Source organism: Phoxinus phoxinus (genome assembly GCF_949152265.1).
Source record: "Phoxinus phoxinus genome assembly, chromosome: 2".
Lineage (NCBI taxonomy): Eukaryota > Metazoa > Chordata > Actinopteri > Cypriniformes > Leuciscidae > Phoxinus > Phoxinus phoxinus.
In genome coordinates, this window is record NC_136877.1 from 313,541 (window position 1) to 341,064 (window position 27,524).

The 27,524-nt window shown below is 49.0% G+C and overlaps 1 protein-coding gene across 3 annotated transcripts in view; it reads left to right on the forward strand.

Moving 5' to 3' along the window:
- The window catches only part of rbpms (RNA binding protein, mRNA processing factor), a 55,297-nt gene extending 45,865 nt beyond the window's left edge, over positions 1-9,432 (forward strand). Inside the window, exon 9 of one of the 3 annotated variants that reach the window (XM_079600710.1) lies at positions 8,473-9,432. Coding sequence is in view for 1 of the 3 variants with exons in the window: in XM_079600707.1 (XP_079456833.1) it covers positions 8,473-8,986 (514 nt within the window). In the remaining 2 variants the exon portion in view is untranslated. The remainder of the gene's footprint in view (positions 1-8,472) is intronic. The other 2 variants (XM_079600709.1, XM_079600707.1) reach the window with 2 other exon arrangements.
- Positions 9,433-27,524: the final 18,092 nt, after the last annotated feature.

Here is a 27,524-nt window from a genome sequence, read left to right on the forward strand (position 1 = left end):
ACAGTATAAGATATAATTATTAACTTAGTTTATGCAATTAAATGGATTCTGAGTGGACAAATGTCTTTTTTCTATCAATTATGCTGTACAGACTAAATGTTCAGCTGCATAAACATATTTACAAATCGACCTAAAATGTATGGACAACATAATTTCCTCTGGGCCCAGGACCTTTGACATAATTCTAACACTTGTTCTGTAGTGACAACAGATTTAAGTGAACCGAACAATGAGAGATCCGAAACGAGACTTCGGTTCAGTCATGAATCAGAAGAGATCAGACACATTCACACACATGTGGGCGTGGCACATGCTGGCGTCTCTCTCCTGCGGGTGTGTGTGTGTGTGAGAGAGAGAGAGATACACGGTTAGTGAAGCATTTCATTCTGTCAACCAGCAGTGAAACGCTTCGTATAACACTAATGTAAACAAGAGCTAATCAGGGTGTCTGAACGTCATCAAGCCAAAATAAAATACATAAACCAAACCAGAAGCACCGACCAGAGAAAAGGACAGACAGACATAAGGTTATTTAATGGGTTAATCTCATGAAGAAATATCCATGGCATACTGTATTTCAACCCAAAATAATAAGAAAGTGAAAAAGAAACCATATTTGTGTGGCAGGTGGAATATATATAACTGGGTTTGGACCCAGACAAATAGCAGACTACGCCACGATGGGACTTACACCCAAAGATTTAGTGACTTTTTCGCTAACAAGGCACTCAGGTTCGTGAATGGATCAGCCAGAGACAGTGGTCGAATACAAAAATATATTTTTATTATTAATTTCTCTTTTTACTTTTTATAAAAATCTAAAACCAATGGAGCCATGCACACCAGAGTAACTCCAAAGATTAAACATTTCACAACCAACATATAATACAGATTTCACAGCAAATAGAATGTACTTGACACCAAATCAAATAACAAACACACAATATACTCTAGTCACAATGCACACACACACACACACACACACACAAGAGGTGAAGATAGGGCTGAAACTTACCAGTGGGAGGCTAGTGGCCCGAGCAATGAGCATCCATAACACAACACCCCACTCACACGTGCTGAATGTCACACCCACGCACCACAAGGGAAATGATCACACTTGGTGCACACACAACCACTGCACACTCCACGGGACCCACCACCGCAAGGGGCACTGCTCCCACTGGCGGTCTTCAGCACCTGGACAAAAGACAAACACGTGAAAATAAACCAGAATTACACACAACAATTGCAATACACTGGTAAACCCCCAGTTAGCGATCTTTGGTCGGGGTAGACAAATGAAAACAAATAAATAACCCAAATAAATCAGGAATAACGCTCTTGTATATCAGCAGCAGAAAAAGGCCTCCATACAAGAGTTTAAATAAACAAACAAAACAACAACGAGCCTATAAAATATAGACCAAAACAATTACAGTCAGTGGTGTCAGTCCATCAAACACTCAATACTTAAACCATGAAACTGGCTATATGATGTTCAATAAAACTATTTCACGGTATAACAGGAGGAAAGAGATCACCAGGAAGCTGCCGATTAACTTGAGCAAACCACGGTTCCACTATTTCTAGGTCCCGGGTGAAAAGGCAGTCGCAGTTGTCGACGTTAGCGCGTTATATCCGTGAACACATCGTGACATTAAAAACGCAAGCAAAACAGCAGATGTTCGGCGCTGATGTCGCCCACTGGCAGCTATCCCCCGGCTAGAAAGCCTCTTCCTGAAATACACAAAATGTCTCCTTATAAACGGATCCTACAGTAACATTTATCTATTACTCATTGTAGTCACATACCTCTGACAAATAGCATTGAGTCACGGCCCCAGGCTCTGATCGCCGATACCGGGCGCGCCCTCAGCTGATAACAGGGCTACTGCCGCAACGGGGCTTCTAAAATTAAAACATTCCCTATAAGCCCCAGTTACAACGTTAAAGGAGTGGAAAAAGAGAACCAGAGCTAGTCCTACCTGCGACGCTACCACAGAATAGATGACCAAGGGAGACCAAGACAGACATCAGACAGATAGGCCGGCAGGTAGACAGGACAACAGTCGCATGTCCATGACGTCGCTTGTCAAAAGAAAAGTCCCGATTTATATAGGGACTCTACCATCGCGGTTGGCTCACTGTTAACTGCCCAGCGCCACTCACAGCACCTCAAATTAATTGCCATTTGGCCAGACAGCTGTAACCTGCTACAATCGCATATGCCCTTTCATTTTAAAGAAAATTTTATTGACAATCTAATACTCAACACAACAAACAGGAGAAACTCTAGGAGAATGTGCAACCACGTAACGCATAGACGATCAACAAACTCATAACGTGACGTACTTTGGGTACTTTTGGCTTTGGGTCGGGGTGAGCGGCGGGCTTTGGGTCGGGGAGAGCGGGGGAAGAGCGGGGGGCTTTGGGTCGGGGTGAGCGGGGGCTTTGGGTCGGGGTGAGAGCGGGGGGCTTTGGGTCGGGGTGAGAGCGGGGGGCTTTGGGTCGGGGTTGAGCGGCGGGCTTTGGGTCGGGGTGAGCGGGGGGCTTTGGGTCGGGGAGAGCGGGGGTCTTTGGGTCGGGGTGAGCGGCGGGCTTTGGGTCGGTGAGAGCGGGGGGCTTTGGGTCGGGGTGAGAGCGGGGGGCTTTGGGTCGGGGTTGAGCGGCGGGCTTTGGGTCGGGGTGAGAGCGGGGGGCTTTGGGTCGGGGAGAGCGGGGGGCTTTGGGTCGGGGTGAGCGGCGGGCTTTGGGTCGGGGAGAGCGGGGGGCTTTGGGTCGGGGAGAGCGGGGGGCTTTGGGTCGGGGAGAGCGGGGGGCTTTGGGTCGGGGAGAGCGGGGGGCTTTGGGTCGGGGAGAGCGGGGGGCTTTGGGTCGGGGAGAGCGGGGGGCTTTGGGTCGGGGAGAGCGGGGGAAGAGCGGGGGGCTTTGGGTCGGGGTGAGAGCGGGGGGCTTTGGGTCGGGGTGAGAGCGGGGGGCTTTGGGTCGGGGTGAGAGCGGGGGGCTTTGGGTCGGGGTGAGAGCGGGGGAAGAGCGGGGGGCTTTGGGTCGGGGAGAGCGGGGGGCTTTGGGTCGGTGAGAGCGGGGGGCTTTGCGTCGGGGAGAGCGGGGGAAGAGCGGGGGGCTTTGGGTCGGGGTGAGAGCGGGGGGCTTTGGGTCGGGGAGAGCGGGGGGAGAGCAGGGGGCTTTGGGTCGGGGTGAGAGCGGGGGGCTTTGGGTCGGGGAGAGCGGGGGAAGAGCAGGGGGCTTTGGGTCGGGGTGAGCGGCGGGCTTTGGGTCGGGGAGAGCGGGGGGCTTTGGGTCGGGGAGAGCGGGGGGCTTTGGGTCGGGGAGAGCGGGGCGCTTTGGGTCGGGGAGAGCGGGGGAAGAGCAGGGGGCTTTGGGTCGGGGTGAGCGGCGGGCTTTGGGTCGGTGAGAGCGGGGGGCTTTGGGTCGGTGAGAGCGGGGGGCTTTGGGTCGGGGAAAGCGGGGGGCTTTGGGTCGGGGAGAGCGGGGGGCTTTGGGTCGGGGAGAGCGGAGGCTTTGGGTCGGGGAGAGCGGAGGCTTTGGGTCGGGGAGAGCGGAGGCTTTGGGTCGGGGAGAGCGGGAGGCTTTGGGTCGGGGAGAGCGGGGGGCTTTGGGTCGGGGTGAGCGGCGGGCTTTGGGTCGGGATGAGAGCGGGGGGCTTTGGGTCGGGGAGAGCGGGGGACTTTGGGTCGGGGTGAGCGGCGGGCTTTGGGTCGGGGTGAGCGGCGGGCTTTGGGTCGGGGTGAGCGGGGGGCTTTGGGTCGGGGTGAGCGGGGGGCTTTGGGTCGGGGTGAGCGGCGGGCTTTGGGTCGGGGTGAGCGGGGGGCTTTGGTTCGGGGTGAGCGGGGGCTTTGGGTCGGGGTGAGGGGAGTCTTTGGGTCGGGGAGAGCGTGGGAAGAGCGGGGGTTTTGGGTCGGGGAGAGCGGAGTCTTTGGGTCAGGGAGGCTTTGGGTCGGGGAGAGCGTGGGAAGAGCGGGGGGCTTTGGGTCGGGGAGTCTTTGGGTCAAGGTGAGCGGGGGAAGAGCGGGGGGCTTTGGGTCGGGGAGAGCGGAGGCTTTGGGTCGGGGAGAGCGTGGGAAGAGCGGGGGGCTTTGGGTCGGGGAGAGCGTGGGAAGAGTGGGGGGCTTTGGGTCGGGGAGGCTTTGGATCGGGGTGAGCGGGGGAAGAGCGGGGGGCTTTGGGTCGGTGAGAGCGTGCGAAGAGTGGGGGGCTTTGGGTTGGGGAGGCTTTGGATCGGGGTGAGCGGGGGAAGAGCGGGGGGCTTTGGGTCGGGGGGCTTTGGGTCGGGAGGCTTTGGATCGGGGAGGCTTTGGGTCGGGGTGAGCGGGGCAAGAGTGGGGGGCTCTGGGTCGGGGTGAGCGGGGGAAGAGTGGGGGTTTTTGGTCGGGGAGAGCGGAGACTTTGGGTCGGGGAGAGCGGGGGGCTTTGGGTCGGGGAGAGCGTGGGGCTTTGTGTCGGGGTGAGCGGGGTGCTTTGGGTCGGGGAGAGCGTGGGAAGAGCGGGGGTTTTGGGTCGGGGTGAGAGCGGGGGGCTTTGGGTCGGGGTGAGCGGCGGGCTTTGGGTCGGGGTGAGAGCGGTGGGCTTTGGGTCGGGGTGAGAGCGGTGGGCTTTGGGTTGGGGTGAGCGGCGGGCTTTGGGTCGGGGTGAGAGCGGTGGGCTTTGGGTCGGGGTGACCGGTGGGCTTTGGGTCGGGGTGAGAGCGGTGGGCTTTGGGTTGGGGTGAGCGGCGGGCTTTGGGTCGGGGTGAGAGCGGTGGGCTTTGGGTCGGGGTGACCGGCGGGCTTTGGGTCGGGGTGAGCGGGGGCTTTGGGTCGGGGTAAGAGCGGGGGGCTTTGGGTCGGGGTAAGAGCGGGGGGCTTTGGGTCGGAGTGAGCGGCGGGCTTTGGGTCGGGGTGAGCGGGGAAAGAGCGGGGGCTTTGGGTCGGGGTGAGCGGGGGGCTTTGGGTCGGGGTGAGCGTGGGGCTTTCGGTCTGGGTGAGAGCGGTGGGCTTTGGGTCGGGGTGAGCGGCGGGCTTTGGGTCGGGGTGAGAGTGGGGGGCTTTGGGTCGGGGTGAGCGGCGGGCTTTGGGTCGGGGTGAGCGGGGGCTTTGGGTCGGGGTGAGCGGGGGCTTTGGGTCGGGGTGAGCGGGGGCTTTGGGTCGGGGTAAGAGCGGGGGGCTTTGGGTCGGAGTGAGCGGCGGGCTTTGGGTTAGAGCCCTGCACGGGCCTCAAATCTAGGCCCTAGCCCGGCCCGTGTCCGAGCGGGGGGCTTTGGGTCGGGGTGAGAGCGGTGGGCTTTGGGTTGGGGTGAGCGGCGGGCTTTGGGTCGGGGTGAGAGCGGTGGGCTTTGGGTCGGGGTGAGCGGCGGGCTTTGGGTCGGGGTGAGAGTGGGGGGCTTTGGGTCGGGGTGAGCGGCGGGCTTTGGGTCGGGGTGAGCGGGGGCTTTGGGTCGGGGTAAGAGCGGGGGGCTTTGGGTCGGAGTGAGCGGCGGGCTTTGGGTCGGGGTGAGCGGGGAAAGAGCGGGGGCTTTGGGTCGGGGTGAGCGGGGGGCTTTGGGTCGGGGTGAGTGTGGGGCTTTCGGTCTGGGTGAGCGGGGGGCTTTGGGTCGGGGTGAGCGGGGGCTTTGGGTCAGGGTAAGAGCGGGGGGCTTTGGGTCGGAGTGAGCGGCGGGCTTTGGGTCGGGGTGAGCGGGGAAAGAGCGGGGGCTTTGGGTCGGGGTGAGCGTGGGGCTTTCGGTCTGGGTGTGCGGGGGGCTTTGGGTTAGAGCCCTGCACGGGCCTCAAATCTAGGCCCTAGCCCGGCCCGTGTCCGACAGCTCATCATAATTATCAGCCCGAGCCCGACCCGGGGAGTCTTTAGGTCGGGGAGTCTTTGGGTCGGAGTGAGCGGGGGGCTTTGGGTCGGGAAGAGCGGGGGGCTTTGGGTCGGGGAGAGCGCGGGGCTTTGTGTCGGGGTGAGCGGGGTGCTTTGGGTCGGGGAGAGCGTGGGAAGAGCGGGGGTTTTGGGTCGGGGAGAGCGGGTTAGGTTTTTACTGTTACAGAAAGTCTTGCATAGGCAGAGTGTTTTCTACAGTAGGCTTCAGTGTTTCTGCATGGAAACCACATTTACCTCATTAGCTGGTATAATTACATGTAATCAGAGACAGCCGAAGACCCTGCCAGGACGTTTGTGGTAAACAAACCATTGTATTGTTCCTCAAATGCTTCACAGCTCCAGGTGACGTGTTTCAGATGTCTGCTCATTATTTAGAGAGAGATAGATCTGAAAGTCTACACTTTGTTTCATCACTGACCTCTTGAGCCTTTTATTTAGAAAGTGTTCATGTTGTTGATGCTGTAAAAAGGCTGATTTAACAGATAAAAACACCATCAACGTATCATAACAGTAGTTCACGTCTTTAGGAGTCATACAAGTTACGCTGACAACTTTTAGGATACTTTATGGTGTTTCTTTTCCTTTTCTGAGTTTGTATCACTTGTGTCTACTCTACAACCACTAATGCTAGCATGAGTTTAGAATCCATCCACCCATCCATCCATCCATCCATCCATCCATCCATCCATCCATCCATCCATCCATCCATCCACCCATCCATCCATCCATCCAGCCACCCACCCATCCATCCACCCATCCACCCATCCATCCACCCATCCACCCACCCATCCAGCCATCCACCCATCCATCCATCCATCCATCCACCCATCCATCCAGCCATCCATCCATCCATCCAGCCATCCATCCATCCATCCACCCATCCACCCATCCATCCATCCATCCATCCACCCATCCATCCATCCATCCAGCCATCCATCCAGCCATCCATCCAGTTTATGAACTCTAGGATTTGTTGGCTTTGCTGATGCAATATCTACATATAGCCTATGTATAAACTGAAGGATTAAATGAAATGCTTACCAGAACAAAACAACATTTGGACTTCAATCCTCATTGATTTTTGTTGTGATTTAAAAAACTATAAAAGCCTTTTATTTTTGTATTCAAATGTTTATTTTGCAAAAGTATTCAAAGCTTCTAATGCGATACGAACACTAATGCCAATTCTTCTTGTGAATTTGATGGAAAAATTAGGTTTTCCTGCAGCCACAGATGTCAGCTGTTTTTCTGTCAGAAAGCGATTAGATCTGAATATGGGCTTGAACCTGCTTTATCTGCGATGCTGGAATATAAAGAGATGTTGAGGGAAGATGGAGAGATACTGCACGTCAGACGCTCCTCTGCCAACAGATGAAGATACGACACCGTCTTTAACTAACGGCAGATGATGATGTTTAATCTCAGTATTAACAGGAGGAAATCTACGTTTGTCAGAGAGGGAAACTCAAACAAAACGCATGTACAAATATATTCTGTGATCAAACGGCTGATATGAAACAGGATGTACAGCATTAGGACACTATACGTAGTTTAACATTTCATATTGTGCAAATATCCTCCATTACACCCAAACGAACATAGCAAATAAAAAGTAACCTTGAACAAATTGAACACAACATTGAACAAACAGATCACATTCATAAACTGTGTCTTGTTTCCAGTCACAGATAAAGACATTATTCACAGTTTCCCACATTCCCACACATTCCCAAAGTCCTTTCTCCCTCCTGTCCTCTCAAATAAAGACAACCCTCAAACATCTACTTCAGTTTGGGACATCTGTGATCTGTGTGTAGTCTGATGCAGTTATTGATTCTGAAGATCTGATCATATGTAACGTAAGGAGTCTGACTCTGATGAAGAGCAGGAATATAGAGGTTTAGATGTGGAGATAAACCCTGTAAAGACTCGTCTAAAGCACCTTCAGAAATGACATGGTAAATCTCAGTAAATCCACACTTGCACATTTAAATGAGCCTGTGTTGTTTTCCTGCGGTCAGGCGAACACAAACCGCACAGAACTGAAGTGAGATCAGAGTAAAGACTTTAGTGTCTGTGTTTTTAGGATCTTTGACTCTCTTTGGAGATGTAAAAGCACTCTTTGATGTCTTTGTGCCCAGTTTTGTTATTGGCAAGGTTATGGAAAGCAAGTTGTGATTTGAATAAGAGCAAAATAGTGGCCTTTTTATTAAAACAAACTCTGCCATCATTGAAGCCTGAGCCTGAAAGATGCGTAAAACATGTAGTCCGTGGCCGAGGGCAAAGAAAACGCTCTCATAGATCACAGATTGTTAAACAGATCCTGGAAAATCCCTGTTCCTCAGGATTTAAGCTCCTCGTGATTATTTCACCTTACAGACGGGGATCCGACGAATTAAAACCAGCCGTGAGAAAAGTAGTAGTTGAAATCTGAAGAAGTCATCTTACATAATTTCTCTAGATATTGAGCGTGATCTTTAATGGAAAAGTATTTTTATAATCACAAATGGCTGAGATAAGAAGAAACACAGTAACAACCGAAGACATTATTTAAAAGGAGGTTAAAGTTTTGTTTTGAGTTCTGAATATATAATATACTCTCTCTTTTTTAAGATTTAAGAGAAGCGACGGGATCAGGAGAGAACGGGAGAGAAGCGACGGGATCAGGAGAGAGCGACGGAGCGACGGGATCGGGAGAGAAGCGACGGGATCGGGAGAGAGCGACGGAGCGACGGGATCGGGAGAGAAGCGACGGGATCGGGAGAGAGCGACGGAGCGACGGGATCGGGAGAGAGCGACGGAGCGACGGGATCGGGAGAGAAGCGACGGGATCGGGAGACAGCGACGGGATCGGGAGAGAAGCGACGGGATCGGGAGAGAAGCGACGGGATCGGGAGACAGCGACGGGATCAGGAGACAGCGACGGGATCAGGAGAGAACGGGAGAGAAGCGACGGGATCGGGAGACAGCGACGGAATCGGGAGAGAGCGACGGAATCGGGAGAGAGCGACGGGATCGGGAGAGAAGCGACGGGATCGGGAGACAGCGACGGGATCGGGAGAGAAGCGACGGGATTGGGAGAGAAGCGACGGGATCGGGAGAGAGCGACGGAATCGGGAGAGGTTAGGGTTAGGGTCAGAGCCGATCCTGACCTCCCTGGGGCCCTCAGCAAAACTCTGTCTAGGGCCTTCATACCTGACCCATGACCCATGTAAACCATTAGCCATGGCCACAGTCACACCTGACACCCCTCCCACTACAATCCTCCCTCCTTTAACTAGTACTATTGAAAATGTAATTCCTAATATCAGAAATAGACATTGTTACTAGAAAAAGTACATTCTTAATATCAAGAATTTACATTTTAAATAGTACAAATTTAATTATATCAAAAATGCATCCTGTGAATGAATAAAAGCTAAAATGGCTTGCCATAGCATGTCACTGTTTTAAATGATAAAAGCAATACTTGATGGTTATTATTTACTGAGGGATGTGCATCCATATTGACCAGTATGTCCAGCCAATCAACATTTTAAATTCAATATAGCCTATAAAACAATAGTCAATGTCAATACGTTGCTTTCCATCTTGTTTTATTGCAGAGTTGTAACTAAATTGACTTGGAGACTAGATAATCATTGTCCTCCACAGACGTTTCTGCTGGAAAGTGCACGTTTCATTTCATGCACACGCCTATGAACGCATGTTAACGTGCGACGCGGTTATCTTACATTTACATTTAGTCATTTAGCAGACGCTTTTATCCAAACGCTTTTAACTTCCAACTGAGGACTACAGCAAGCGAGTCATCGTGAAGAGGCAAAAATAATGCAAGAAGTGCTCAAAATACAAAGTTCAGGCATTGCGCAGGGTAGCATAATTAAATTCAAATCAATTCAAGTTTATTTGTATAGCGCTTTTCACAATACATATTGTTTCAAAGCAGCTTTACAGAAAATGCATTTCAAAAATGTACAAACAAAAATACAGTTAGTTTATCATAAATTTAGGGCATAACATATCGCCGGCGTTGGGTCGTCTCTTCACAGGCGTCGAGTCGTCTCTTCACAGGCGTTGGGGCATCTGAAGTCTCCATGAGAGGCTGGATACATAACTGGAGCTGACGAACTCTATTTGAGTTATAGGGACAGGCGTCCCGAGATAACAACAAAAAAAGGCAGCTGGGAAATAATTAGCGTAGCTGCTGTTATGAATGCATTTGATCTGATTTAACTGTAGTATAAAAGGTATGAGATGCATCATGTGAATGCTTGGCTAAAGAGATGCGTCTTTAATCTAGTTTTAAACTGGGAGAGCGAGTCTGAACCTCGGACAGTATCAGGAAGGCTATTCCAGAGTTTAGGAGCTAGATGTGAAAACGCCCTCCCTCCTTTAGTGGACTTAGATATCCTCGGTACGACCAGAAGCCTCGAATTTAGCGATCTTAAAGAGCGCGATGGATTGTAGGGCGATAGAAGATCCCTTAAATACACAGGAGCTTAACCATTTAGGGCTTTATAAGTCAGTAACAATACTTTGTAATTGATACGGAACTTAATAGGTAACCAGTGTAGAGATGATAAAATTGGCGTTATATGATCATATTTTCTTGACCTAGTAAGAACTCTAGCGGCTGCATTTTGGACTAACTGTAGCTTGTTTACTGAGGATGCAGGACAACCAGCTAATAAAGCATTACAGTAATCTAGTCTCGAGGTCATGAATGCATGAACTAACTTTTCTGCATCAGAAACTGAGAGCATGTTACGTAGCTTAGCAATGTTTCTAAGGTGGAAAAAAGGCTGTTCTTGTGACATTTGAAATATGATTTTCAAAAGACAAGTTGCGGTCTAGTATAACACCCAGGTCTTTTACTGTAGAGGATAAAGTAACAGGACGTCCATCTAGATTAAGGTTGTATTGTAAGAGGTTTTGTGGGTAGTTTTTTGGACCAATCAGTAATACCTCCGTTTTATCTGAATTTAATAGAAGAAAATTACACGTCATCCAATATTTTATATCTTTAACACACTCTGTCATTTTAGATAATTTAGTGTTATCATCTGGTCGTGATGAAATATATAATTGAGTGTCATCAGCATAACAGTGGAAACTTATTCCATGTTTTCTTTTAATATTACCAAGTGGCAGCATATAAATTGAGAATAGCAGAGGGCCTAACAAATCCTTGCGGCAATCCATAATTTACTGACGTTATCTTTGATTTTTCCCCATTTAAATGGACAAAATGGTAACGGTCTGATAGGTACGATCTAAACCAGTTTAATGCCTGTCCCTGAACACCAGTGTAATTTTGAAGTCGATCTAAGAGTATTTTATGATCTATAGTGTCAAACGCAGCACTAAGATCGAGTAAAACTAGTATTGAGATACAGCCTTGGTCAGAAGCTAAAAGTAAATCATTTGTAATTTTAACGAGCGCAGTTTCAGTGCTATGATGTGGCCTGAATCCTGACTGAAACTTTTCATAGATATCGTTTTCTTGCAAGAAAGAGCACAATTGAGCGGACACAACTTTTTCTAGTATTTTAGACATAAATGGAAGATTTGAGATGGGTCTGTAGTTTCCTAGGTTATTTGGATCTAATTGTGGTTCCCCTTCAGGAACTACCGCTGCGTGGAATCGCAGTGGGGAACCGCCCCCAGCGTAGCGCGTCTGAATCTTGAATGAAATCAGTCAATGGAGATAGAGTACACGCGAGTGACGTCATCGACCAGGAAGCTATAAATATCCCCTGAATACACAAGCCGCCAGCTTTTTCACTTCAGCAAAAGCGCTCTGTGTGTGTGTCTGGAATCTTTCGATTGTGTGTTTGTCTGTTGCTAGACAGGAGTTTTCACTATATCTATATATTTATATATTTATAAAAAAACCAATATGAGTGTGACGAGCGAGCAGCAGTACAGAAAGTGTGTTCCCCCTTGTACTCGATACATCACAGGTGGGGATTCACATGAACTGTGTGTTGCTTGTTTGGGAGTGCAGCATGCCCAGTCAGCTCTCGAGGGGGCTGATTGCGAGCATTGCGAGCGTTTCCCACTAAGAACCCTGCGCTCGCGGCGATCGCTCTTCGAGGAGAGTGGTTTGCTGCGAGCTCCCCAGGGCTCGGATCCCGCTTCTGTTGAGGCAGAGCGGCGGCGCTTGTCCTGGGGTTCGCAGATGGATCTCACCGGCGACGTTGAGACGGGCCCCGCCCTATCTCAGCCATCTCCGGCGGGATCCAGTGCCTCTCGCCCGGCTCTGGAAGCACGCGCTGCGGCCGTTACTTCTGCCCGGGTGGAGGCACATGAGGTTCAGGAACTTAGATTATCCAGTTCTGAGGAGCTGGATGTCGAAAGTTTCACATCAGAGGATACTGGAGACTCGTCACTCCAGCATACTGCTGAAGAAGGGCTGATGGATGTTTTATCTCGTGCTGTTGAAAAGCTCAGCATCGAGTGGCCAACTGACAGGCAGGAGTCTAGAATAAAAAGCAAATTGGATGATAGATTTCTGTCTGCACGACCTCAGCCTTCTCGCCGGTGCTTACCGTTCTTCCCTGATCTTCACACTGAGGTGTCTAAGACCTGGGCTAGACCGGTTTCCAGTAGAATTTACACAAATCAATCCAATGCATATGGTAATATTTTTGGAGCTAAATCTTCTGGTTATGTGACGATGCCGAAGGCGGAGGAGACGCTCGCGAGCTATCTCTCTCCTGCTTCGTCGTCTTCACTTAAAGCACCGGCCCTTCCCTCTAGACCGCTAAAAAACACTTCAGCGCTTGTGGGGAAGGCTTATTTGGCTGTGGGGCAGGCGGCTGCATGTCTTCACACCATGGCCATTATGCAGGCTTATCAGGCCGACCTGTTAAAAGATGCATGTGAGGGGGGTGAAATTTCTGAACACATGATTAATGAGCTCAGGCAGACTGCTGATCTCACTCTCCGGGCCACCAAGGAGACCGCTAAATCCATCGGCCGGTCTATGGCAGCCATGGTGGCCACGGAGAGACACTTATGGTTGAGTCAGACATCTATGAAAGAGAAGGATAAGACTCTCCTTTTAAATGCTCCCGTTTCGCCTGCGGGCCTCTTCGGTGACGCTCTTCACTCTGTCACCGAGAGGTTCCAGGAGGAAAAAAAGCAGACGGCGGCGTTTCATAAATGTATTCCCCTCAAAGTTCGCATCACTGGGGCTGCTGAGCGAGGGCAGTCCCAGCAGCCGAGTACAGCAAAAAGAGAACAGCAAAAAAAGAGTGTCGAGTCTCGTGCCCCCCCGCAGAGAAACTGGAGGGACGAGACGGGAAGCTCTCCGGCGCGGCCTTCTCGGGGCAGCGCTGATCTGAGGACAGTCATTGTCGCTAAGAAGGCCGCGTCAAAAAGGTCCTGACGTTCTCAGCGCCAGGGCTCTGAGGGTGGTCCCCGCCGAGAGAGACTTGCGTTCACCTCCCTTAAGGGTGCCCTGTCTCTCCAGGCGCCCTCAGGGGCCCATTCTACTAACCCTGCCAAAACAGGGCGTAGGAGGGTCCGGCGAGTGCTTTCCCGAGGGACGCTCGCCGCCTCTAATGAGGGCTCCAGAGTGTTCAGAACAGTCGTTCCCTGCCGGTGCGCCGTTACAGGGCACTGTGTCTGTCACTCAGGAGGTTCAACCAGAGGCCAGCCCCGAGAGGCTGGTACCCTTAGTAGAATTTTTGGTAGAGTGGAAAAACCTTCCAAATGTGTCTCGTTGGGTCCTGCACACGATCAAGAGAGGTTACGCCATACAGTTCAGGTCTCGTCCGCCTCTGTTCAGAGGGGTCCTTCCCACAGTGGTGGGCCCCGAGCAGGCTCTGGTAATGGAACAGGAGGTTATGACTCTCCTTCAAAAAGGAGCTATAGAGCGGGTTCCTCCTCCCAGCAGGGAGTCAGGCTATTACAGCCGATACTTCATTGTTCCAAAGAAAGACGGGGGGTTGCGTCCAATTTTAGATCTGCGCATTTGAAATCGCGCTGTAGGGAGACTCAAGTTTAAAATGCTTACTCTCAAACAGATCGTGTCACAAATCAGGTCCGAGGACTGGTTTGTCACGATAGACCTAAAGGACGCCTACTTCCATGTATCGATTCTTCCTCAACAAGTTCCTGAGATTTGCGTTTGGGGACCAAGCATACCAATATCGGGTCCTTCCGTTCGGCCTAGCACTGTCCCCCCGAACATTCACCAAGTGTATGGATGCGGCGATAGCCCCGCTGAGACTTCAGGGCATCCGCATCCTGAACTATATAGACGACTGGTTAATCCTAGCTCAGTCGGAACATCAAGCGGTTCGGCATCGAGATGTCGTTCTCGCTCACATCAAGAGATTGGGGTTGAGACTGAACACCAAGAAGAGTGTGCTTTCTCCAGCACAGAGAACCACTTTTCTCGGTGTAGTGTGGGATTCGACGACGATGCAGGCACGGTTGTCACCTGTTCGGGTTGCTTCGATTCTCGCCGCAGTCAGACAGATCAAGCTAGGCCAGCTATTCACTGTGAAACAGTTCCAGAGACTGTTAGGTCTTATGGCGGCAGCATCCAACGTTATTCCTTTTAGCCTGCTGCACATGAGACCGTTGCAGTGGTGGCTCAGAACCATGAGATTCTCTCCGAGGGGAAATCCGCTCCGCACGATCTTGAGTTCGGGACGCTGTCTTAGCGCCCTGATCGTGTGGAACGATCCTTGGTTTCTGTCCCAAGGTCCTGTGTTGGGAGCTCCTTGTCGTCGCGTAATGCTAACGACAGATGCTTCTCTCACGGGGTGGGGGGCGATCATGAGTGGTCGCCCAGCTCAGGGGTTGTGGGAGGACTATCATCTCCTATGGCACATAAACTGTCTAGAAATGTTGGCGGTGTTTCGGGCTCTGAAACACTTCCTCCCAGACCTAAGGGGCCACCATGTCCTTGTCCGGACAGACAACACATCGGTGGTCTCTTATATAAACCATCAGGGGGGTCTACGGTCGCGGCCGCTATGCAAACTAGCCAGTCAGATCCTTCTTTGGTCCCAGGGGAAACTTCTGTCTCTGAGAGCGATTTATCTCCCGGGGTATCTAAATCAGGGGGCGGACATCCTGTCGAGGCAGGGGCCGAGGCCCGGGGAATGGAGACTTCACCCCGAGGTGGTGGAGCTCCTCTGGGAGCACTTTGGTCGTGCCGAGGTAGACCTCTTTGCTTCCCGAGAGACATCACATTGTCCTCTGTGGTTCTCTCTCAGCCATCCAGCCCCGCTGGGGTTGGACGCTTTGGTACAGGCTTGGCCGAGGTCTCGCCTGTACGCCTTTCCCCCGATTGCTCTGCTCCCAGGAGTTCTGGAGAGGGTTCGCCGGGACGGAGTCAAGCTACTCCTGATAGCCCCGTTCTGGCCGGCCCGAGTATGGTTTTCGGACCTGGTGTCCCTTCTCGATGGCTCTCCCCTGGAGATACCGATCAGGAGGGACCTATTATCTCAGGCGAGCGGTGCCATCTTTCACCCTCGCCCAGAAATGTGGAAGCTGTGGGCTTGGCCTCTGAGGGGGCCCAGCTCATAGATCTTGGTCTCTCGACTGAGGTCGTTGAGACCATCCTCCAGTCCAGAGCTCCCGCCACAAGGAGGCTTTATGCCGCGAGGTGGAAACTTTTCACCTCCTGGTGTAGTGAGCGCCAGCAGGACCCAGTTAACTGCCCGGTTGGTACAGTGCTGGAGTTCCTGCAGGATCGTCTCTCAACAGGGTTATCCCACTCGCTTCCTTCGTGGCACCTTGAGGCTGAGGCCAGCAGTACGCACGAGGGTACCATCATGGGACTTGGCCATTGTTTTGGAGGGCCTCTCCTTAGCTCCTTTCGAGCCCCTTGAAGAAGTTTCTGAGAAGTTCCTTACTCTAAAAACTATTTTCCTGCTTGCTATTTCGTCTCTCAAAAGGATTGGAGACATTCAAGCACTTTCGGTTGCTCCCTCGTGCCTGGAATTTTCACCTGGTATGGCTAAGGCTTTTCTCTATCCGAGGCCAGGCTATGTTCCTAAGGTTCCAACTACTCCAGTTAGACCTGTCATTCTGCAGGCTTTTTGTCCTCCTCCGTTTCTGACGTCGGACCAGGAGAAACTTTATCTACTCTGCCCTGTTAGGGCCTTAGATGCGTATGTCCACAGAGCTGCCCTGTGGAGGAAATCTGAACAGCTGTTTGTTTGTTTTGGGCCACCTAACAAGGGGTGCCCTGCATCTAAGCAAAGGATGAGCAAGTGGGTGGTCGAGGCCATCTCACTTGCTTATGAGTCGGCAGGTCAGCCTTCACCTTTGGCTGTACGGGCTCACTCCACCCGGAGTATGGCTGCTTCTAAAGCTCTCCTTTCAGGAGTGTCTCTTCCTGCATCCCCTGGATCGCTTGCTTCAGTGACTTTAAGCTGGCGGCTTGTGTATTCAGGGGATATTTATAGCTTCCTGGTCGATGACGTCACTCGCGTGTACTCTATCTCCATTGACTGATTTCATTCATGATTCAGACGCGCTACGCTGGGGGCGGTTCCCCACTGCGATTCCACGCAGCGTCCGTTCCTTCGGGGAACTAGGGTTACATACGTAACCCGGGACGTTTCTTAACAAGAGGTTTTATAACTGCCAGCTTGAACGTTTTTGGAACGTGACCTAAAGATAGAGACGAGTTAATAATATTGAGAAGAGGCTCTTCCACTACAGGTAACACTTCTTTCAGTAGTTTAGTGGGTATTGGATCTAATAAACATGTTGTTGGTTTAGATGCAGTGATACGTTTATTTAGCTCTTCCTGTCCTATAGTTGTAAAGCGCTGTAGTTGTTCTTGAGGGGCAATAATTGAGGCTGAATCATAAGACGCTGTCAGAGATTGCACATTTACAATTGTGTTTCTGATGCTTTCTATTTTCTCAGTGAAGAAATTCATGAAATCATTACTATTAAAATGTAATGGAATATTTTAGGGCTGCCCCCAAATAGTCGACTAAATGTTAGTCGATATGAAGAGGGCTTGGTCGAATACATTTTCATTAGTCGGTTAGTCGCAAAAAAAAAAAAAAAAAAAATCACGTGAAAAAATTACGCAATCAGGGGCTGCGCACAATGCGCAGTCAGTGTATGACATGACATCAAAGCAACGAGAGATCAACGAGATCTATGGTGGTAACTAAAATAAACATTGTCACGTGTTTATATTTCTTCTTCTCACCGATTCCTGATGGTTTAGAGAGGACAATTACTCGAGTCGCCCCCTGTAGTTTCAACGAATAGTACAACGGCGAGCGCGTCAAGTATTCTCCTCGACCGTTTGGAGAGGCGCGCGCGCAGTCAGCGGAGACTCGCGCTCGTGCGGACGCGTCGAGTAAACAAGGCTTTAGCCCTGCATGAGGGTGAGCCCGAACCGAAAAAGGAAAAGCAGGCCGAGATATCCATGCTGATGCTCATTGATGAGGAGGAGCATGCAGAAGAGATGAACTAAAAATGTACTTGGCAAATAAAACAAAGGTTGATTCGGGACCATTGGATAGGTGGCACATTTTTTTACATCGATATCCAGAGCTCGCTAAAGCAGCTAAACGCCTCCACTGTATCGCTTCCACATCCACTCCATCAGAGCGCATCTTTTCAAAGGCCGGCTTCATTGTGAACAAGTCGAGAAGCTCCCTTCTTCCCAACAATGTGGACAAGCTGGTGTTCCTCTCACATAATATGAAAAAAAATAAAATCGAATTGAAAGCTTAGGTAAGAATGCTTAATTTCCTTTTTGTAGTGTTTCTGTTTGCTATCCGTTAGGCTATAAAATAAAAACAACAACGGGTGTTTTATTTTATAACGGGTATAGGCTGTACAAAATTAAATAAATATTATTTTTATTTATTCGTTTTTATATAGCCTAATGCAGAAGTTGTTTTTTATTCTGTAAGAAAAATTAGTCTGATGTTTGCAATTTGATGTTTCAGTTAACTCATCCGTCGTCTTTTTGATTTGTATTAGTGTTCTTTAAATTAGCCTATTTGTTCCACATTTTGTCTTAAATATAGCCTAGTTGTTCTAAACAATTTAATCAAATACTTAGGCTGTTGATTTGTTTGCCGCCTTCTTTTTTATTCTAAGTTTTGGCGTTGTGCGATGTGCCGTACATTTATTAAATTGTTCGGTTTTGTTAATTTTCCTTTTGAACAATATAAAAATTATATAAATTTTCCACTGTATTTTATTTTTATACCAAACAGCGTTTTTGATACAGTATTTATTTGTTTTTGTTTTTGTTTTTTTGCCTTGTTTTGTACTAGGCCTAAGTTACTAATAAGTTTATTTAATTTATTTTAAAGAACGAATTTGATTTTATTTTATTCAAAACTGACATGTAACTGTTACAGTTTGTATGTTTATGATAATAAATTATTAAAATGCGCAGGCAGTCTGATTGCCGTTTTATGTTATAATTAGCCTATAACGTGCACGCGCTGTATACTTTAAATGCTTTACTATTCTGTTTTAAGCGCTTCATTTTCATTTTGAACGCGCTAATATCATGCTTTAGCATTTGCTGTCATATGGAAGTGTTAAACTTCAACTTGGACTATTGTTACAGGTACCGGATGGTCTCATATAAACAGCTTATATGCTCTCGCTCTGAAACAGGAGAAAGAAATGAGACAGGGCAAAGTCTGCGTCCGTTTCTCATCTTGCTCAGCAGAAAGAGAGCCAAGAGGATTTATTACACAATCACAATTAAAATCCTACTTGGTTTCAAACACACAATGTTTTCTCATGAAATAGACATTTCAAAAATAAAATACAATTTGTTTTCTTTTCATCTTTCAGCAATTACTGAGATATAAATTGTGTATGATCAAATAAATCAAAATGACAATAACCACTGTTACCTTGTAAGTTGTCTCTTTTCCACTTAAATTAAAACATAGCTTATGTTATCACTTGCATATAATTCCTAAATGCATTTTCCATTTTCAACTAGCATCATTTTTTACTCTTCCACAATGCATGAGCTGACAGACTTCTAACTTGTTTTTTAAACCACTTTTAGAATATATAACGTATGGTTTTAACACTAGCTTTTCACATATTACACTATCATACATTTCAAAACTCTTAGACTTTACAGAAATGTTCAAAGAGCTAAAAATAAAACTCTGTTCGACGTGACTTTAGTTATCACAGATGACGTCACCGGCGCGAACATTCAACTACTGCTATACATATATGTCCACATTTTCATTAAACAGCCCTGTTACACGGACTTTGAAACATTCAGCGACATATAAACATATTATATTTCAGTTATTTAACTTAATTTACTAATCTACCAACCTGAAACAGGAGAAATAAATGAGACAGGGCAAAGTCTGCGTCCGTTTCTCATCTCGCTCAGCAGAAAGAGAAAGACCGCAAAGCGGGACAAACTGACGTAACGCCCCGAGAGCACAATAAGCGCCACACTGCCCACTGCTGACAAACTCCACAATTACTCCTGATCACTAATTAAAATATATTAGTGCAAATGAATGGTAGAAACAGGTTAATTACTCCTGAACAAAATGCACAAACATAACTTTATAAAATTACAAAAACTACCACAAATGTGATAACAATTTACTGGGCATCACACTATACCTTTCCTTGTATATACGCAAGTTTTATATTAATATCATAAATGAACGATTATTCGACTAATCGCTAAAATGCAGGAGTGTTAGTCGACTAGGAATATCTTTAGTCGGGGGCAGCCCTAGAATATTTTGTTCAGGTGATGTCTGTTTATTTGTTAATCTAGCCACGGTGTTAAATAAAAACCTTGGATTATTTTGGTTGTTTTCTATTAGTTTGCGGAGATGCTCAGCCCTGGCTGCTTTTAGAGCCTTTTTATAACGTGACATACTGTCTTTCCACGCGATTCTAAAGACCTCTAAATTAGTTTGTTTCCATTTGCGCTCTAAGTTACGAGTTTCTCTCTTGATGACATGCGTAGCACTGTTGTACCATGGTGCTTTAGTTTGGTGCATAAGCCAAACAAGGGAGGATTAAAGGAAGAGGTTTTTTATTTTATTTTATTTTTTTATGTCAAGTGCTCACTGAAGAGATGAGTTTTCAGTTGTCTTTTGAATGTAGGCAGGGATTCTGCATTCCGGACAAGGGCGGGAGATCATTCTTCCAGCATGGAGCCGTGAATGAGAATGTTCTGGAGAGTGATTCTGTGTTTCTCAGTGATGGACCCACGAGCTGTCGCTCATTGACCGATTGCAGGCTTCTGGTAGGGATGTAGACTCGTAGGAGCGAGTGAAAGTAGGAGGAGCTGAGCCTGTGGTCGTTCTGTATGCAAGCGTCAATGCCTTGAACTTGATGCGAGCAGCGAGTGGTAACCAGTGCAGAGAGATGAACAGAGGAGTGACGTGGGCCCTTTTGGGCTCGTTGAAGACAAGACGGGCTGCAGCATTCTGGATCATTTGTAGAGGTTTAATTGCACATGATGGAAGACCAGCCAGAAGAGCATTGCAGTAATCCAGCCTAGAGATAACCAAGGCCTGGGCTAGAAGTTGTGTTGCATGCTCAGTTAGGAAGGGCCTGATCTTCCTGATGTTGTGCAGTGCAAACCTGCATGATCGAGCTGTCTTTGTGATGTGGTCTGTGAAGGTCAGATGCTCATCAAATGTTACTCCAAGGTTTCTGACCGACCTTGATGGGGTGATTAAAGTTGAATCTATCTGGATAGTGAAGTCGTGCTGTAGAGACGGATTGGCAGGGAGGACGAGAAGCTCAGTCTTTGCCAGGTTGAGCTGCAGGGGATGTTCATTCATCCATGCCGAGATGTCCGCCAGGCAGCTTGAGATATGTGCAGCTACTGTGGGATCATCAGGTGGAAATGAGAGGTAGAGCTGGGTGTCATCAGCATAGCAATGGTAAGAGAAGCCATGTGCCTGTATGATGGGTCCCAGTGATGTGGTGTAAATGGAGAAGAGGAGCGGTCCAAGAACTGAACCCTGAGGAACCCCTGTAGTCAGTTGATGTGCTTTGGATACCTCGCCACTCCAAGCGACCCTGAAGGACCTACCTGTGAGATAGGACTCAAACCAGTGGAGAGGAGTTCCTGTGATGCCCAGTGATGAGAGGGTGGACAGGAGGATCTGATGATTCACAGTGTCGAAGGCAGCAGACAGATCCAGGAGAATGAGAACTGATGATTTGGAGGCAGCTTTTGCGATCCGTAGGGCTTCTGTGACTGACAGCAATGCAGTCTCGGTTGAATGCCCTTTCTTGAAGCCAGATTGGTTTGCACCTAGTTGGTTGGTCAGAGTGAGGAAAGATGATACTTGGTTGAAGCAGGCAACTCGTTTAAGTGTTTTCGCAATGAATGGTAGGAGAGAGACAGGTCTGTAATTCTGAGTGATGTCTGAGTGATGTGTTTAATGTTGGTTTCTTAAGCAGTGGAGTTACCCGAGCCTGCTTGAATGCTGTAGTAAAAGTGCCAGTGTGGAGGGATGAGTTGATGATGTGTGTGAGTGCTGGGAGAAGTGTGGGAGAGATGGCTTGTAGAAGGTGTGAGGGGATGGGATCTAGAGGGCAGGTGGTAGGGTGACTGGAGAGGAGAAGTTTAGATACTTCTTCCTCGGTTAGTGGAGAGAAGGAGGAGAGAAGGTTTTTGGGAGTGGGAGAGGTAGGACTGAGTTCCTGTGTGTGTGGAGCTGAGAACTGACTGCTGATAGTTGTTGTTTTGTTGGTGAAGAAGTTAGCAAAATCATCAGCAGTTAAAGAGGAGGTGGGTGGTGGTGGATCTTTTCCGAGCTGCAGTTTATAAACAACACCATTGCCCTTTGTCGTTTATCAAACGTAATAAATAGTTGTATTTCACTCTCACTTTTTTTTGTCAGGCACAAAGTCACAGAACACAGCCCTGGAAGTGGCCGGCATTAGCAAGCAAGACATACAGACCAAAAGATGCCCAGCTGGGTTAGACAGACTAGAGAGAGATGCACATCAACTTAACTTTACTGTTTTTTGCTGACATCAAACTTGGAGAGGAGAGAACACAAGTCTGTAGAAGGATAGTTCCGCTTAGTTTTCTCATCGATGTGGTAAACTTTGATTGACATGCTTTGACACGAGAGGGAGGCGGGGCCTTGAATAATTTGTGGGGCCCTACGCAGCTATTGTGCGTATAGAGCTGATTGGCTCTGTCGGTACTTACACATGTTTGAGTTCACAAACGCAAACCTCCGGGGGTCCTTCATCTGTCCACACCTCCGGGGGTCCTTCATCTGTCCACACCTCTGGGGATCCTTCATCTGTCCACACCTCTGGGGATCCTTCATCTGTCCACACCCCCGGGGGTCCTTCATCTGTCCACACCTCCGGGGATCCTTCATCTGTCCACACCTCTGGGGATCCTTCATCTGTCCACACCCCCGGGGGTCCTTCATCTGTCCACACCTCCGGGTATCCTTCATCTGTCCACACCTCCGGGGATCCTTTATCTGTCCACACCTCCGGGGATCCTTCATCTGTCCACACCTCTGGGGATCCTTCATCTGTCCACACCTCTGGGGATCCTTCATCTGTCCACACCTCTGGGGATCCTTCATCTGTCCACACCTCTGGGGATCCTTCATCTGTCCACACCTCCGGGGGTCCTTCATCTGTCCACACCTCCGGGGATCCTTCATCTGTCCACACCTCCGGGGGTCCTTCATCTGTCCACACCTCTGGGGATCCTTCATCTGTCCACACCTCTGGGGATCCTTCATCTGTCCACACCTCTGGGGATCCTTCATCTGTCCACACCTCCGGGGGTCCTTCATCTGTCCACACCTCCGGGGGTCCTTCATCTGTCCACACCTCCGGGGGTCCTTCATCTGTCCACACCTCTGGGGATCCTTCATCTGTCCACACCTCTGGGGATCCTTCATCTGTCCACACCTCTGGGGATCCTTCATCTGTCCACACCTCCGGGGGTCCTTCATCTGTCCACACCTCCGGGGGTCCTTCATCTGTCCACACCTCCGGGGGTCCTTCATCTGTCCACACCTCCGGGGGTCCTTCATCTGTCCACACCTCTGGGGATCCTTCATCTGTCCACACCTCTGGGGATCCTTCATCTGTCCACACCTCTGGGGATCCTTCATCTGTCCACACCTCCGGGGATCCTTCATCTGTCCACACCTCCGGGGATCCTTCATCTGTCCACACCTCCGGGGATCCTTCATCTGTCCACACCTCCGGGGGTCCTTCATCTGTCCACACCTCCGGGGGTCCTTCATCTGTCCACACCTCCGGGGATCCTTCATCTGTCCACACCTCCGGGGATCCTTTATCTGTCCACACCTCCGGGGATCCTTCATCTGTCCACACCTCTGGGGATCCTTCATCTGTCCACACCTCTGGGGATCCTTCATCTGTCCACACCTCCGGGGGTCCTTCATCTGTCCACACCTCCGGGGGTCCTTCATCTGTCCACACCTCCGGGGGTCCTTCATCTGTCCACACCTCTGGGGATCCTTCATCTGTCCACACCTCCGGGGATCCTTCATCTGTCCACACCTCTGGGGATCCTTCATCTGTCCACACCTCCGGGGATCCTTCATCTGTCCACACCTCTGGGGATCCTTCATCTGTCCACACCTCCGGGGGTCCTTCATCTGTCCACACCTCCGGGGATCCTTCATCTGTCCACACCTCCGGGGATCCTTCATCTGTCCACACCTCTGGGGATCCTTCATCTGTCCACACCTCTGGGGATCCTTCATCTGTCCACACCTCCGGGGATCCTTCATCTGTCCACACCTCCGGGGATCCTTCATCTGTCCACACCTCCGGGGATCCTTCATCTGTCCACACCTCTGGGGATCCTTCATCTGTCCACACCCCGTTTGTATGTTACTTTTAAATCCGTGGTAAGTCGCAGGCACCAGTTTTACAGTCGACATGATATGTTGATAGTCGGATTACAGTGCAAGAAAGCTGTTACGAGTGACTTTGTGCACCTTCACAATATACGGAGGAGATCACTAGATCACCGGGCTCTCCGTGGATCGTTGTCAACACAAACAGGCGACGGAGGCGGAGAAGATATCGTAAGAAAAAGCGAGGATGTCGGTCTGGAGTACTCGCGAGGCTAAAAAAGCAACCACACAAACCACCACTTCCCAGCTTGTTACTCACAAATGCCAGATCCATCGTGAACAAGTTAGATGAACTGAATTTGTGGATTTCTTCGGACAAACTCATCAGGGACTGCTGCATTCTGGTGATAACGGAGACCTGGCTGCACTCATTAATCCCGGATGCAGCTATGGAGCTAACAAGTCGCACACTATTTCGCTGGGACAGAAATGCAGATTCCGGTAAGATGAGAGGAGGGGGATTATGCATTTATGTACACAATAGTTGGTGCACTAACCAAGGGCGTAGGTTTGGTCTCAGCTTTGGTGGGGACATCCCACCCCCACACCACCCCCTTATTTTTTCAGCCAATCAAATGACGGCGTTCCTTGTACTGTCGCACTGGCCATGGGAATCAATGCAAATAGCTGCAAATAGCTGCAACAGGGTTTTTTTCCTGGCTCAAAACTAGGCGGAGTTGGTAAAATTCTGATGATGTATTTTATTAAAAAGATAATTTAACTTGTATTTTTCATATACCAACATATAGCCTACTGTGTTTTCCACAGTACTTTTGTGGATGGACCTCGGTACCTCTAGAGGGGTCAGGGGGCATGCCCACCCGTAAGACATTTTTTTACATTTTAAGGATAAATTCATTAATCTGGTGCACTTTGAGTCACCAGAATCCACTGTTAAAAATAAATAATCCACCCGCCCAAACCTATGATATTCTCTGAATTAGATATCTGATCATCACATTACAATTCAAATTATCAGTGTTAAGCATGATAATATGGTAAAATGTCACACTGTAGTAGGGTGATTTAAAAATAACATTTATTTAAAATAAAAGTTCTTATTTTGGCAAAATTACATTTCTTTAATAGCCTAAACCGAGGCTTTACTGACCCTTCAAATTTAAATTGTCAATGTTTCATTACGTCACTGTTGGAAAACAATCTTATCAGAATATAATTTTTTTACCTTTATAAAGGGCATTTCCCCCCTAATTTTATTAAATGTATGCTCAGCGCCAACGCTCCCACCACGCGCTGTGCGTAGGGCACCAAGAGCTGAGGGGGCACCAAAAACATTACCTAATGAAAATCAATAATAATGCCGATATTATTTCAGTATAGAAATACAGACATACGGGAGTCTCCCGCATATTGATAGCGGCTCACTGATGCCAGCGAATTAGTTAAAACCTCCCGGAATCTAGAGCGAGCGCGCCCGCGAGACAGAGACTGTGCTCCAAACCGCGTAGCGCGTGCGCAGAGAGGAAGAGAGAGCAAGAGATTGCGCGCGCGCGTGCCTCAAGAAGCGCATGTAATATGATTGATGGACACAGGACAGAATGGACACAGGAACCCAACAGAACCGTCATGGTGGAAAAAGTGTATCTGAGCATGTGACTGTCTATCCGAGTTTTGTCGAGAGCAGGAGGCGGCCGCCTCGTAATTCTCTCACAAATATTGGTGGGGACAATTTTGTCATTTTAAAATATTGATTGGGACTAGTACCTAGCGTCCCCCCCTAAACCTACGCCCATGGCACTAACACACAAACCATTGACACATACTGTTCCCCTGATTTGGAGTACTTGACGATTAAATGCAGGCCGTTTTATCTCCCGCGGGAGTTCCCTGTGGTGATGGTCACTGCCGTTTACATACCACCAGATGCTAATGCTAACACTGTTTTAGGCATTCTGTATGGCTCTATTAGTGCACAACAGGACAAATACCCTGATGCTGCCCACATAATAACCGGGGATTTTAACCATGTAGATCTAAAACGGGCCCTACCCAAGCTCACACAACACATAAAATGTGCCACAAGGGGAGTTAACACACTCGATAAAGCCTATTCTAATATTAAGAGAGGTTTCAGGTCAACAGCATTACCACACTTAGGACCACCTATCCATACTACTCACCCCAGCATACACCCCCCTCAGAAGGAAAGTTCAAGTCACCTCAAAGACTGTTAAGACGTGGCCTGAGGGAGCTTCATTACAGCTGCAGGCTTGTTTCGATAGAACCAACTGGGACATCTTCGAGGACGAGGACCTGGAGGTTCATACCACCAAAGTACTTTCCTACATCAACACATGTGTTGACAACGTTACAATCAGCAAACAGGTTCGGATGTACCCTAACCAAAAGCCCTGGTGCACGGGAGTGGTTCGTAATCTCCTCAAAGAGCGCAACATCGCCTTCAGGTCCGGCGACAGAGCACTGTATAGCTCTGCAAGAGCCAGCCTGAAAAGAGGCATCAGAGATGCCAAAGCAGCTCACAAGAGGAGGATTGAGGATCACTTCAACAACAACAACCCACGGAGGGCCTGGCAGGGCATCCAGCAGCTCACTAATTATAGAAGTAACAAGACTACCGCAGATGGCGACATTGCTCTGGCAGAGAAACTAAATTGTTACTTTGTCCGCTTTGAGGAGAGGAGCATAGCCACCCATGCATCTCCTTCACCTGACGGCAACAACAGCTACACACTCACTGTGCAGGAGCATGAGGTGAGGCGGGTCCTCAGTAGAGTAAAACCGCGGAAAGCTGCAGGTCCAGATGGGGTTACAGGCAGGGTACTAAATCACTGCGCGCCACAGCTCTCAGCGGTCTTCACTAGACTATTCAATCTGTGAGGATGCTCTTTTTAGACTTCAGCTCTGCTTTTAATACAATAATTCCTGGGAGACTTCACACCAAACTTATTGATTTAGGAATCCCCCGATCCATCTGCCAATGGATTATGGACTTCCTGACTAACCGACCTCAAACTATAAGAATAGGCCCACACATTTCCACCCAACTCACACTCAGCACCGGGTCCCCCCAGGGCTGTGTGTTGAGTCCCTTGCTCTACTCTCTTTACACATACGACTGTACCACAATCCATTCTACCAACACCATAATTAAGTATGCAGACGACACAACCGTGGTTGGTCTCATCTCAGGGGGAGATGAGTCAGCCTATCGGGAGGAGGTCCAAAGATTGGGGGGTGGGGGGGTGGGGGGTGGGGGGGGGGGGTTAATAGAATGGTTGAACACCATATTGCATTCATTGTTTTTATTTCTATTTTATTTTTTATATTATATTATATCATATTTATTGTAAAGCACTGAGAGGAATGTCATCTAATTTCGTTGTACCTTGTACAGTGACAATAAAGAATTCAATTCAACAAACATGGTGAGTCATGTCATCTTCTCTTATTGTCACTTGCACTTCATGTAACATGTTCAGCATAGCCTTCTCTGTCAGCACAGTATTTACATGTGATAAATGCAGGGAGATAGTCAGGCTGACGGAGAAGATTTCAGAACTAGAAACACGCATCCAAACTTTAATTGAGGTTAATTGTAAGAGTGCAAGGGCTTTAGATACTAATTTGGATGCGCCTAGCCTAGTGAACTCTTTACATGAGTCAGTTCCGGCTGAAGTAGAGCCCGTGCAGCAGGGCAGATGGGTGACAGTGAGACACTGTAGTCGCGGGACAAAAAAACGCTCTTCCGTTCCGATTACCATAACAAATAGATTC